The 14,660-nt window shown below is 28.0% G+C and overlaps 1 protein-coding gene across 6 annotated transcripts in view; it reads left to right on the plus strand.

The window, feature by feature from the left end:
* LOC136979914 (splicing factor, proline- and glutamine-rich-like) overlaps nt 1-14,660 on the plus strand; it is a 105,276-nt gene that overhangs the window by 33,730 nt on the left and 56,886 nt on the right. For 5 of the 6 annotated variants that reach the window (XM_067275956.1, XM_067275951.1, XM_067275952.1 and 2 more), the window contains one exon: nt 7,906-7,935. The exons of the other annotated variant lie outside the window; for it this stretch is intronic. In XM_067275956.1, the coding sequence (XP_067132057.1) occupies nt 7,906-7,935 (30 nt within the window). The remainder of the gene's footprint in view (nt 1-7,905; nt 7,936-14,660) is intronic. 6 annotated transcript variants of the gene reach the window in all.

Consider the following 14,660-nt stretch of genomic DNA (forward strand, 5'->3'; position numbering starts at 1 on the left):
CAAACATTTGTTTATATAGAGAGTTATCATTTCATTGCCTGATATATTGTAGTTGAAATGCTGTTGTCATAATTGTATACAAAATACCCTATTTACTTGCATATAAGATGAGGTTTTTATGCATATTTCACTGCTTCAAAAACCTAGGTTGTCCTATATGCATGAGCAAAGGATTCTTTGCATTTTTGCAATAATTTTCTTTGTAAATTTTTTACCAGTTGCTCTCCCTCAGGTATTTAGAAACAAAAGTATTTTATCTGGGTCGTTTGAATTGTTCTTGCATATTGTCAGGAATAAAGATGAATAGCAATAGGAAAAACAAAGCTTTTAAATCAGGTTCTAAATTGAAATTTCAAAATCACACAAGAGCTCGATATAAATTTTAATCTATTCCCACGTGAAAACAGATGATTATTCAGAAATCAGAATTTGGAGAAACTCATAAATGTAATCGACCAAGAGTGGATTTGACTGTTAAGAATTGACAAAAAAGGTTCCCAATTGTCCAGCTTTACGTGAACAAGTTTTGTCGATTTTACAAGGTTATATAAAATAGCAACGAATCGAACCTTTAAAGCAATTCTAGGATAATTAATTGTAAATTCAATGATCAATTGCAACCTAACATTTTTGATCTACTTAGATCTTCTTCAGGAAGAATGTTACAAGATTTTTCCTTAACATTTAAAATATCAGTAATTTTTGCAGGACAATTTACATGCCATTGATATTTTATTTGTGATTAAATGAAATAAAATTAACATTATTAATAAGTATAATATTCTATATTTTGATGTTTAAAGTCACATCTCGTTCTATATGTGAGATTGTCTTATATGTGAGTAAATGTGGTATATATTGTCCTAATTCAAGTTCTTCCAGATAGGCAAAATGTGTATTACATCACCAGTATATTAGCTTTTCATTTACTCTGTGAAAAAAATTTAGAAAAATATTATTTTGAAGACATTGTATAGTTATCTATAATTATAACTTGATTTAAATAACATAAAAATTTTAAATTTTCTTCTATTGATATGTTTATGTAATGTTAATTGAAATTTTTTTTAAAGCATAGTAATTTGAATTTTAAGTTACTAATGGCCATATTTACAACCAAGAATTGAGAGTTAGAAGTTAATGAATTACAATTTATTTTAATAGTAAAGTGAATATGGACATAACAGAAAAATTCACAATTTTGTAGTAAAGATTAAAAAATAATATGGAATGATTAAATTGAAATAAAATGGATACTATATAGGTAAAATGCATTAGTATTTGGGCAATAATTTATAGTATATATAAAGTTATTTCTGTGTCATGATTTATGAGAATAACTGTTTTACCGAATGAATGTTGATCAGTAAGATATTTCTAAATATATTATGATTTTAAAAATTAAATGTGACACTCAAAGTAACCAACATACAATTCTAGAAAACAAAATAATTTGAAGATTATTGTCTTTTTTGCAAATTCCAATGCATTGGGTTACTTTAATTATAAAAATTTAATTCTATCTGTGAATATTTAAATGTAGAACCATTTGTGTGTTATTTCAAAAACCAGATACCCTTTCAGAAAAATTTTCTATGGTAATAGTTTTTGTACAGTTACTGTTATCTTTGTATTTTGAAATATCACTGCAAATTTTCATATTCAATTGTATTTTGAATTAAATATTTAATTGTAGATTTCTTTTTAAATTGCACTAACATCTAAGAAAAGTTTTGATGGCAATCTTCTTTAAAAGAAAATTAGATATAAAAACAGTTACGGTATATAGTCATTGCATTTGCTATGATTTTACTTTTTTATTTCTTAATACTTTAAACTTTTTCTTGGCTTTTGGATTTTTGATAAATGATGCAACTAGATTAAACAGATTAAGTTTTGTATACTGTGGAAGATGACGACTTTACCTGAATATTCTCCATCATGCCTTCATTTCATAACTAACTAGCAGGTAAGCCCAGCATTGCCTGGACAAAAAATAACAACAAACATTAATTTATTAGATTTTGTACTTCTAACCCTTCTATTATATTATATTATAGTATTTGATTTATATACAAAGGTTATCTTATGTAAGGATTTATCATACAGAGTGACCAATCTAACACATTTTAAAAATTCTTTAAATTGTGTATAGTAGAGGGATAAAGAATTTTTAAAATGTGTTAGATTGGTCACTCTGTATGATAAATCCTTACATAAGATAACCTTTGTAGTTATATAAATCAAATACTATAAAATAGCAAACATTAAAACGAAAAGCATATAAAGAATTTTGTCATTTTAGCCTACCATTGTCATGTTTATCGCAATACTCTGATGGTATGAAATGACACACTTTTAATGGTCAAATAGACAGGAATTGAAAATTATATCTTAAATTTTTTGAGATATCATAATTTTTTTCTACTTTTATCTTTAAGAAATTATACCATTCACAGTCGAATATGAAAATGGTAATTTCCCAATAAATCAAATTTTGCAGAAAAAGGACCAAACATTTAAACTCAGCATCTTTGAAAACCACTTAAACCATATTTAATCGGGCTGGTAACAGTGTACTAATTAATCTTCATATTTGAATACCACCATACCGCTGGTCCAATAGAAAGAAGGGACTGTTGTGGAAGGGGGTTGAAGTAATTTGACTAAAAGTATTCATTGTGACCTTTTTCTGAAAGGGAGGATGGTCAATGACTACTAATTAATTAATACTGGTCTGCTATTACTATTTGAAAAGTGATCTGTGTTGGATAGGTTGTGATAGTCTTACATATGATCAAAGTTACTAACTGTAATGTCGGAAAGACTTCATAAGACTTAAATTTTAAAATATCTTATAAAAGTTTGAGAATAATTGCTTTTATGTGATATTAAAGTGTATATATTTTTGCAAACAGATTAGAACAGTGTGGGAAGTATGTCCCAGTAAATATTGCATTTATAGGAAAATTATTAGAATTAGTTTGGTTTATTTGTTTATGGCAATGCAACACGTGAGGAATCTGCCGAGGGGGATGTGTTGCTGGGAAGACTTTTATGTGAAGCTGATCGCTGTTTAGGTGTTACTAACTTTGAAAATTACATGTGGCCAGCCTGTTGGCCATGCCCAACCCACGATTGACTACCAGTATTTGGTAGTTTATCCACTTGGTTACTGGAGGACACTTATTATATATGTACAGTACATAAAGAAAGACTTTGGCCGTACACAAGGTGTTTAGTCGGCGGGAAAGGGGGAAGAAGAAGGGAGAGGACATAGTTAGATAGAGAAAGATAGGATCCCTCTGAACGGTGTACGTATGGCTACAATACCCTATACATTTAACATTGAGAGGGCACTTATTAGAATTAAGAAAGTACCATTTAGAAATGAATAAATCCAAGTTGTTAGATGTAGAAAATTAAATATATTTGGACGTTTCACACGATAACACTTCCAATTCCATGTAGCAAATGCTGTGTGTTACCTGTTGCAGTAATGATATAGTGTGTCTGAATCACACTATATCATTGTTGCTGTAATTAAGTGAATATATTATATATATATATCACTTAATTACAGCAACAATGAGATATATATATATATTATATAATTTATTTATTGATTTACATCCATTTTAAGAATTATATTTAGTTAATTATTTTGTTAAATTTTTTGCTAGATGTAAACCCAGCAAATCAAATGTAGACAGAAATTACTTGAAATATAGAAATTCAATCAATATTTTGGAGTGATATTTATGACATTATCTAAGTTAGAAGTATTGATATTTTATCTTGCTAAGAAAATATTTTGGCATGCCTTAGAAAATAATAATCAAACAAAATTGTGAAAGTGCTTAAAGATAGCTTTGTACTTTTGGCCAGAATGTTAAATCTGTTGTCAAAATGATTGCAATGCATTTTATAATGTAGAATTATCCAATTACAGTTGTCTGGCACACTGCTAAACTATGAATAAAACAGTTCCTTGTTTTTTTCCAGGAAACTATGATAAATAGTATTAAATTGATAAGAATAAAATTTCATATTCAAAATTACTAGCATTTTTGAAACTCTGTAATTACAGTGAAACCTTTATGTATAGCAGACATCTTACAACAAACCAAAATGTCTGCTCTGTGGAGAGTTAATGTTACAGTACTGTATAAATAAGCAATACCATATGCTGTACAGCATATGGTATTGAAATCATAGTCTTTTTTTAAGAGTTTTGTATATTGCATTTTTAATTTGCTTAAATCAAAATAAAAACAGACTAACAAGAAATATACAGTATTGTATAGTAAATGAAGTTTTATTGTCACTGTAAAGTGTAGAATGTGTGTTGATACAGTATGAAATTGTACTGCACTGTGTTTCTGTAAAACATAGCTTATTGTATGTAAAAATAATCAGAAATATTTGTTTGCTTTTGAATGCAAGCTCAAAATTGTTTTCAGGACATTTTCCAATTCAGAAAGTTTTTGAATATTTAAAGAATCTACTTTCTGAATAAACAAGTTCTTTTATAATTTTTGTTTATGCACACAACAGCATTCACTAAAGCAATTCAAAGCTTTAGTGAATGCTGTTATTGTTCTGTAACTTTCATAGCATAATCATCTTCACTCTCTGCTTTCTTCATAGCACTGCTTGTTTCCTTTACAGATTCCACAATGTTATTAATATTTACTGATGAATCTTCAGTTAGAAGGTGATCATCAACTGTAATGTAACTTGTTGCCTGTATGTATTTTCTAAATTCTGCCACTAACTCTTCTAAAGCATCTGCTGCATCTCTATTTGATTGTCATTTGATGTTACTTCCAAGTTTGATATCTGAGGAAATAGCCTTTATGAGGCAGTTTCTTAGTTTTCTGATGCATGAAATTCACAGATGATTTAATCCATAAAAGTGCATCTTCAAAACAGTAATGATTTTTGTTGGTTCACTGTGTTTTGCAAGCCATTCAAGTTAGGATATGACAATGTACTGTGGTAGTATAAAACCTTGAAGTTGCTTATTCCTTGATTAAGTGGCTGACATTTGAAAGTTGTGTTTTCAGGAAAGATTAAAAAGTTTAACATTTTCCAAGGCAATATTTTTGGGATGGGAGGTTGCATTGGCTAAGAAAAGAAGCACCTATCTTTTCATTCTGTCCATGTTCCAATCCATCACATATATTTTATCATTCATGCTTTTTGATAGCATACCACTAAACAACGAGAGTGTCTGTTTGTATCCCTTTAAAGCAGGGATGTCTAATCTTTGGCTTTCTTGGGCCACATTTCAAGAAAAACAATTGTCTCTGGCTGCACAAACTATAAAATTACATGTAAATATGACATGAGTAGATTGCTGGTCTAGGCCAAAACAAACAAACAAAATTTATGTAGCCAAAAAAGTGCCAATGAGCCAAACTAAAAAACAGAAGCCCATTTTGACACACAAAAGTCAAATTTTTTTCATTTGATATATAGTACTGTACATAATATATGTATAATGTATGGTGGTAGCCATTTTAACTTTTCTTCAATACTTGTGAACCTTGCTGCACTAGCACTACAGCAGCTCACTTAATGCAAAAATAGCTTAACTGTTTTTTAAGAAAGTGGCTTTACTAGGAAAGATGCCCGATAGATAATTTTAGACTATAAGTATACACTAATAGCATCTGTTGACAATTATTTTAATAACATGTATTACAATGCTGCACAAATTTAAAAAAATTAAAAAATAAGTACAGTACATAAAGATCTTAATGTTTTAAGGAAATTTATAGTTTTATGTTGGGCCACATTTATTACTGTGCTGGGCGACAGACCATGGGTTGAACAGCACAGCTTTAAAGGAACACAATTATTTTGCTTTTCTGATGATTGGTGGTTTGAACTGCCCACTCATATTTACACAGACATTACAGTAAGGTATTCTTTTGAAACTTCCTCCATTACTTTACTCATTTCTTAAACACATCGTTTGCAATTTCTGAACTTTTGCAAAACATTATTATTCAAGAGGTTTTACAAATGCATAATACTCCACAAAGTATTTTAATTTTGTTGAGGTGGAACTATATTTTACAGAATGCTATGCAACTAGCAAAAATTGACAAACAAAAATAACAGTGTTTTTAAGTAACCATACACATTTATATTGATGTTTTAATGGGCAACTTCTTATGTATTAATTTGTTACCTTTTATCTTTGAGACATTAATTAAACTTTACTTTTTCAAAATTTGACTATATTTATTTCTTATCTGATACAATAAACATTGGTTATAATGAACACTACTGTATTTAAAAACTGTTTCTCCATGAAAAAATCTTAACATCTGATATCAGAATTTTAATGCATGCTACAATCAATAGTACCTTGATTCAAGGAAATAATAGTATTTTGAGATTCAGTATTAGTATAGAAATATAAATAACTTAGTTGAAATTTAGAAGAAAAATATTCCTTCTGATATAATAAAGTGAATTTAATAATATTATTATTATTTCAATTAGAAAAAAAAAGACTAATCTGATCTTGAGAACTTTCCAAAAATTGTCATAATGTGTAATTTGAATTCAGAGAGATTTAATATTTTCAATTGTTATATTCTTTCCTTGGTTATATAGTTATCACAGAAAATATATTCTGAAAACAAATATTGATGTTTATTAAAATAGTTTTTGGAAATTAACCTCATATATTGAGCTTTAACTGGATTATTGTAAATACTTAAACAAAAAAACCTATTCCAGCAGCAATTTTTTAATTTTATCTAACACTTTAAATTATTTGTGTAGTCATTGTCAGGATCAAACTCTTTGAATAGAATTCTTTAACATTTAACTATTATGTTCTAAACAAGAAATAGTTTAATACATAAAATTGGAAAATTGAGAATAGCAGTTAATGTGTACAACACTGTTTAAAGTATATAGAATAAAATCAAACATATATAAAAGTAAAGTAAATAAATGCATAAATGAGATATTTGCTTTAGTCTATGGTGTCACTGCTCTCTGCCTTGAGAAGGTACTTGCAAGCTGCTTATAAATGTGTATTTTTTCAAGAGTTTTACTTGCTTACTGATCCCCTATTATTATTAAGAGCTTAGCTTTGTTAAAGTTTGGTGTATTGTCTGGTACAGTGGCCATTATAGCTAAGGTAGTTGTGGTTTTGCCTTTATATACATCATACTGATGCTCTTTAAGTCTTGTCGGGAGGTTTCTGGATGTGTATCTTATGTATCTGCTTGTTTTGTTTTTCAGACCTAGATTAATCAGTATCTCGTACTCCAGGAGTCGTTTCAGGATTTATTGGGTCTTTGTCATTACGTAACCAGCTGTAAATAGTTTTGTTGTGCTTATATGTTATACTTATGCTCCTTGATCTGATAGTTTTCCTTAAGTATTATCTAATAATTTATTATATATTCTATTCAAAGTGTTCAATCCTGATGATGGTTAAACAGATAATCGAAAGCATTAGATAAAATAAAAAATTGTTGCTCGAATAGGTTTTTTTTGTCTTTAAGGAAATGAACAGCTTACTTCATTTAAAATGATTACTAAACTTTTAATTTGATATTCTTTACAGTAAATGTTGAAATGTTTATGGTTATTTTATTGATATTATCTTAAGTTTGTAATTTGTATACTAAATGTTTTAATTATATAAAATGAATGAATACATATGTAAATATTTTAATGTTTTCTAACTAAATTTGAAAAAAGTACTGTGTGTTGATTTGGAGAATGTTAAACAGAATGAACTGTGTGTATATTGTCAAAATTATGAAATTGGTTTTATATATTGAAATAAATTTGCATCATTAGTGTTTAATAAAGATGCAATATAATAGGGTAACTTGGCTGAACAATATCCTCTTGTTTTCTTCTTAGGCAAGTTCCCTCTCTGATCTGCTTGACCGGGTAAGAAGTCATACCTTTATGTAAATGAATGGTTTATATTTAACTCAAGATAAGTACTTAAATTGGAATATTTAAGAAAAAATTGAATCTTGATTATATATAATCCAAAATTGAAATTTTCTTGAATAGTACTGTTGAGTGTATGCATGATTTGTTATTTTGTTTTTGATGAATTTTTTTTTACAATTCATACAAGCACAGTAGAATTGATAAAAGTAAAATAATGGAAGGAATATTATAATGAATTAAAACAATCATTTATGAATAGTTTTGCCTACTTTTCACATCCATAAACTATATAATTGTCTTGACTTAAAATTCTTTTGATTCATGTTGTGAAATAAAAATTTAATTATTTTGCTGGTAGAAATTACAAACAATACATTTTACTTCATTACCATGATAACAACACTTTAAAATTTAATTCCATTGCATGTGTTAGAAACTATGATATAAGTGATATAAGAAGATATGATATAAGTGCAAAATAATTGTCTTAATCATTAATTTCATTTTTTAATTGAACATAATTTTTTTGTATAATGTTTATGCTGGAGCTATATGAAGTTGTTGCCTTTGATAAGTTTCAAAATATCATCATGTTTCATTTGCACTTGCTATTCTCACTTTTTGACATTTTGTACTTTATTGTATTAATGATAATGTGTATTCTTTTTTTACTTATACAAATCCTTTGTGTTATATCTTATTAATATTGGCTGTGCTCCCATAAGAATAATCCAGTAGTTGTGTCCATGCATTAGGAAAAATATTTCTGGTCTTCACTTTTCTAAATTACAGTAACACTGCCTTGATCAATGCTGATTTGATATAATGCGGTCTGCTCAAAGTCTAAAAAAGTTTAGGAGGGAGAAAGCTAAGAAAATTATGATGATCATTTATATTACAGGGAGTATATAGTATTGTCTGATTAATATTTTTATAACTGCTGTTGCTTCAGGCTGTTTTAATTGTTCCTTTCTAAATAGAACATTTCAAAATATCAATTGCTGTATGTTACTTCAGAATGTGACATAATAGTTAATTTTAAAATTTTTTTAAAAAAAGAAAGAACATTCTGCTTAGAAAGGAACAATTAGAACAATCTGATGAAGCAAAAAGTTTTGAAAATGTTAATTAGTAGATAATGTGTGATTCCCTGTAATACAAATTCATCATTTTAATTTTGTTACAATTTTTTTTCATTGTTGATTATTTTATTTGAATTATTTGTTACTTAAATCATCAAGGTCTACATGATTTAGTTTTGATCTTTCATATTCAAATTGTTAAAAGTTTAAATGCATGTTCTTTTGTGGACAATATCAAAAGCTTAGAAGCAAATGTAAAGAATATTAGTCAGTATATTTTTATATACATAAAGATAAGGATTTTATTTCAGTAATGGTACATTTAAAGGAAAATATTGCTGCTAATGTTTTACTTCTGTGATCAAAATATTAATTATGGCTGTTGTTGATGACAAATAAAAATGCAGGGTTTAAACTGGAAAAAATTTTCTGTAGCACTTTAGCTAATTTTACTGAAAAGTTGTAGCAAAATTTTAGAAACTGTAGCTAACCTTTCTCATCTGTGAAGCTGCCCAGAACAATACACAATACATTATTCTTTATTCTCATAGATATTGTACATTATTACAGTGTAATATAACCATAAATCTATTGTTACTACTAACAATTATCATACATTATTGAAGAATCCTCTTTGTTTTCATTCACATTAGGTAATGAATGCTGAATAAAAATGTGTGTGTTAAAACAGTTTAAAATATAAACATAATTATATTTTAATCAAAAAAATATATAGAATTATTTTTAATATTTAGTATGTTTATTTATAATGATAAAAACTTGAACAACACTTTAAATACTTTTTCAGCAACACTTTAATTTCTATAAAAGAACGTTTTCCACCCTTTTTACAAGTCTGCGTCAAGTTTAACAAGAAGAATGCACTGTTTAAGAAGACAGTTCAAATCTTTTTGTTAAACCTGACACAGACCTGTGAAAGGGCCAAAAAACATTCTTTTATAGAAATTAAAGTGTTGCCAAAAAAAGTATTTAAAGTGTTGTTCAAGCTAAATTAGTTTCAGCCTATATAGAAGTGTGTTTTAATGATAAAATAACTTTTCCATTATAACTATTAAACTTTTTGTTATAATTCACAAATGATGTTGTAATATGTTACATTATCAAATAATTTTTGTGTGATTCTAAGTAAATTTTTTGTCATAAATATGATATTTCCATTTGTAAAGAAAATAAATAAATTTCAGCTTTTTGTCAGTTGCATAATACATCATTAATTAATAAGTTGAAATAGTATTTACAATTACCATATTAACTTGCATATAGGACGGATCTCGCATGTAGGACAATATGTGATTTTAAAGATCAAAATATAGAAAATTAGATTTAATAATACAATTGTAATTTTATTTTGTTTAATTGCAAATAAAATATTATCAAATGAATGTATTAAGGGAAACAACTGTTTTCTTGACATTATCATTTTTTTGTCTGCTCGGACTCATCCTCCAAAACTTCATTACAATTTTCCTTTTTCTCACTCTCATTCTACAAAGAACCTTTTTCTGATTTGTCTAGTTAATTTGAAATGCAGTATTTCTTGAATGACTGCTATCAGCTCTTGAGGAATGCCTTTCCACACACCTGATACCCACGTAGCAAAACCAAAAGATTATAATGTGCATGACAGGAAAAAAGTATATTTTTAATGATTCAGAATGTTCAAATATTCTTAAAAAATACTATTTAACAAATATGAAATAACTACATATGTAATCATTGCTAAGTAACCAGTTATTTACAGACCATCTCTTTGAAAGTGACATTTGTCTTGACCTAGATAGAACCCTGCTATAATGGCAGTATGAATATACACGGTTTGCAAAAATTATTGCAAAAACACAGAATCCTTTGCTCACACATATAGGACAACCTAGGTTTTTGAAGCAGTGATAAATGAATTAAAATCTTGTCTAAATTTTGAAATTTAAATCTAGTTTAAATTTCATAATTTTTGTGTAATTTGAGAACACACTATATTTTGAAGTTATTCTAAAATGCAATTTCCATTATTGTTTAAAATATTTTAACCAGAATTATTCATTCTAATCTGGATACTAAGTGAAAGTTTAATCATTCATTTAAGTAATTTTGATACTTCGTTAAGTAACTTAAAAACATAGAGTGGATGTCACACCAACAATTTTACTGATTCAAGTGAAAAATTTACTTAAAAAGGCATTAAAGAACATTTTAATATCCTGCAAGCGCTTTCGACGTATTTATAAATGTCGTATTCAGGCAGAACCGGAATAAAATAGCTTTTCAAACAGATTATTTTTAAAAAATTGGAAGAAAAAAACGGCATTAGCCACTTAAAACACAACAAGTTTAAAAATAAAGTATTAGATTTACTTTAAACTTGTTATGTTCTAAGCGGCTAATGCCGTTTTTTCTTCCAATTTTTAAAAAATAATCTGTTTGAAAAGCTATTTTATTCCGGTTCTGCCTGAAGACAATATAATTTTTGCTTCATTGTGGCTAAGTACAATTATTTTGTGAACTTTTGTCTTCCTCTCTTTGCACTTGTCTTGCTGTTGCACTTCTGATTGTTGTTCATCACTTAAAATTTCTTATCTGATATTCATTTTGTCTAAATTCAGTCATAAGTTTACTTTTACTGTGATGCTTTCAGAATGTGGAATATTTTAACAAAGCTGCAGGAAATTGATTTCTTAAGAAGAAAATTAATTGATACTGCTACTTTGTCAGTTCAGTGTCAGGTATATTTTTTGAGATCACAGTTTATTACAGTATTTCTGTAATGTTTTCATAAGGCATCTCAAAGATTATAAAAGACATTCTTTACTGTTTAGACAAACATCCTGAATCCTGAGAAATTTGTTAAGCAAACAACCACTGGATTACATCTGGCTACTTTTTTGCAATTATATTTAATTAATTACTAAATAATTTGTCACTAAAGGAGTATTAGGCACCATCTCTTATTAAATTTAATAATTATGATTAAAATTAATATATATTGAATAATTTAAATATTCTGGAAGAAGAAAATCAGTCTGGAGTGGGACTTGAACCCACAACTACTGCTTACTGTGTGGATGCACTGCCAGTTATGCTGCCTAAAGCATCCAGTCCAATGTTCTCTTCCAGACATATTTAAATAATATTTAATAAATATTAATTTAATTATAATTATTAAAAATTTTATTTTTACAAAAAAATTTTACCATCCGACTGAACTTCAAATATGATTATTGAATTTAATAAGAGATGGCACCTAACACATTCCTCCAGTGACAAATTATTTAGTAATTAATTAAATACAATTGCGGAACAGTATCCCAATGTAATCCGGTGGTTATTTGGCTTTACACTATAGGACATCAAGTCATTAACTATAACGCAAGTTATTGTTACTGTGTGAAAAGTTTTCTAGGACTGTACCAAGTAGTTGGCAGTGAACTACAAAATCACCACTCAGGTGCTTCTGTTGTCACTAATTCACCTGTCCATTAGGGTCGATTTACACACAACAGTGACGTGCCGGCACAGTGCAGTAAGCATTGATAAATATCACACATAGCCAATCAGAGTTTCATGTATGACACTTGTATTATTGACAGAGTACGAGGCAGAGTTTGAACAATGCCTCATAGTTCAAACTGTGCTTACAGTGAAATAAATCTGCTCTAAGTATAAATGCAATCTGTTCATGCCCAAGTTGTCCCTTGCTCTTGCATCTTGCTTATATTCTTTCAGTCCTTTTTTTACTTTACATTTTGTGTGTTTGGTTACATGTATTGTGTGTGGTTTGATTTTTAGCAATTTTTTCTCGGCAATTTTTGTGACAACTTATGGGTGTCCCATATTTTTCATATTCTTTAGTTCAAAATTTCCAGGATGGATCTTTGGGAGTAAACACAAAATTGCTAAGTCAAACTTATCACACAGGAACATTATTAGATGAATAAAATAGACTTTATTTTGTACATTAGAAGGATATTCATTTCAGATTGTTTGCTTCTCCTCAGTTAACATTGTACTGTACATTTGTTAAAACTGAAATGATATTTACATGTGACTTCTGGAATAACAAAGTATTTAAAACAACAGGGTAAAAACTAGTAAAATAACTTTCTAAAAACATAGAAAAACACATTAAACCTTAAAATGAATAAAACAACTAAAAAGTGTAAAATTCTTCACATTATCAGGTCAACTGGTTGTGGTTACGAAGTTCTGAAACATAACTTTTTACACTACAACCACACAACTATTTAAAGTTTAAGAATGTGTTCCCCATAAAAATTACAAACTTTTTTACTATTTGTACAGCTATATATTTTTTTTGAAACTCTTAAAGCCTACTATGTGTGGTTCATATAAAAATTCTTTTTAGTCATTTTTATAGATTTTATTCAAACAAAATCGAAGTAAATGTTTAATAAGCTTCTAAAGAAAGAATACAATTACACATATGAAATTGAACACATCATTCCTTAACTATTATAATTAAATCATACATACACCACACTAACCTTATAATGCTTTGCAGTTATATACAGTGATAGAATGGGATAGTTTTGTGGCAGGTTTGCTATACATGCAAGTATTTATGCTGTACAAGTTTTTATATTATAATACAAGTATCCTGTGCTTAACAAAGGCTTTAATTAACATGCAAAATTAATTTGTGACAATCTCTTTATATGTGGTTAGAAGTTTTAATTAATGTGGCTTTAATAGCTGTCTTTACTTAACATAGACATGTTCTTCTTAGTAAAGAAGGTGTTGGTGAATTTGCCGTTTACATGCTGAGCTGATGTTGTGATATAGATACTTAGTTTAATTATATAGTTGTAAAAATTAACATATTAATGCTAATGTGATATTGTATTCTTTCTTTAGAAGCTTATTTTAAGACTTATTATTTCACATTTTGTTTGTACAAAATTAAATCAAAATTTCTGCAGATTAAATGCATATCAGGCATATTATGTATGCTTTTTAAATTGTGTAAAGGATATAATACTATGCTAACAGTAAAACATACTTGTAATGTATGGGAAAGATGCTCCTAAACATTGGACGCATCAAATGTGGTTCTGAAACTTTCATTTGGGAAATTTTGCACTAAAGGATACAAAACATATAGGGGTGCCAAAAAGCTGTTGATGAGAAATTTTAGGAAGCTATTGTTAAAAACTGATGAATGACTTGCAACAAATCTTAGTGTGTCACTGGCATGATGATTGTGTTCCTCATGCATTAAGTGAAAAAAAAAACAAACTGGATCAATTATGATTTTGTCTGATGAAGGTAAACAGCTCTAAGTTTTATTTTATTTTTAAATTACTCATTTTTATCACAGAGAACTTATTTACAGATGATAAAATTATAATATTTGCTATTCCAGCAAAAACCGAAAATTTGTTCTAGTGGGTTGTGATTGTTTGATTGAGTACTGAAGTACCATTATATTTGATTAACACAGTTTTGATATACACAATGGCATTGAGGGATTAATTAATTATGTTAATCAGGGGATACATGTAGATCATTTTTTCTTGAAAAGAGCATTTGTGTAAACAGAAATGAACTCTCTAGCCTGGGTTATAATTGGGAAAGTAGGGGAAGGCTGGAGTATTGATC

Source organism: Centruroides vittatus, unplaced genomic scaffold, assembly GCF_030686945.1.
Source record: "Centruroides vittatus isolate TY-2023 unplaced genomic scaffold, ASM3068694v2 contig_651, whole genome shotgun sequence".
Classification (NCBI taxonomy): Eukaryota; Metazoa; Arthropoda; class Arachnida; order Scorpiones; family Buthidae; genus Centruroides; species Centruroides vittatus.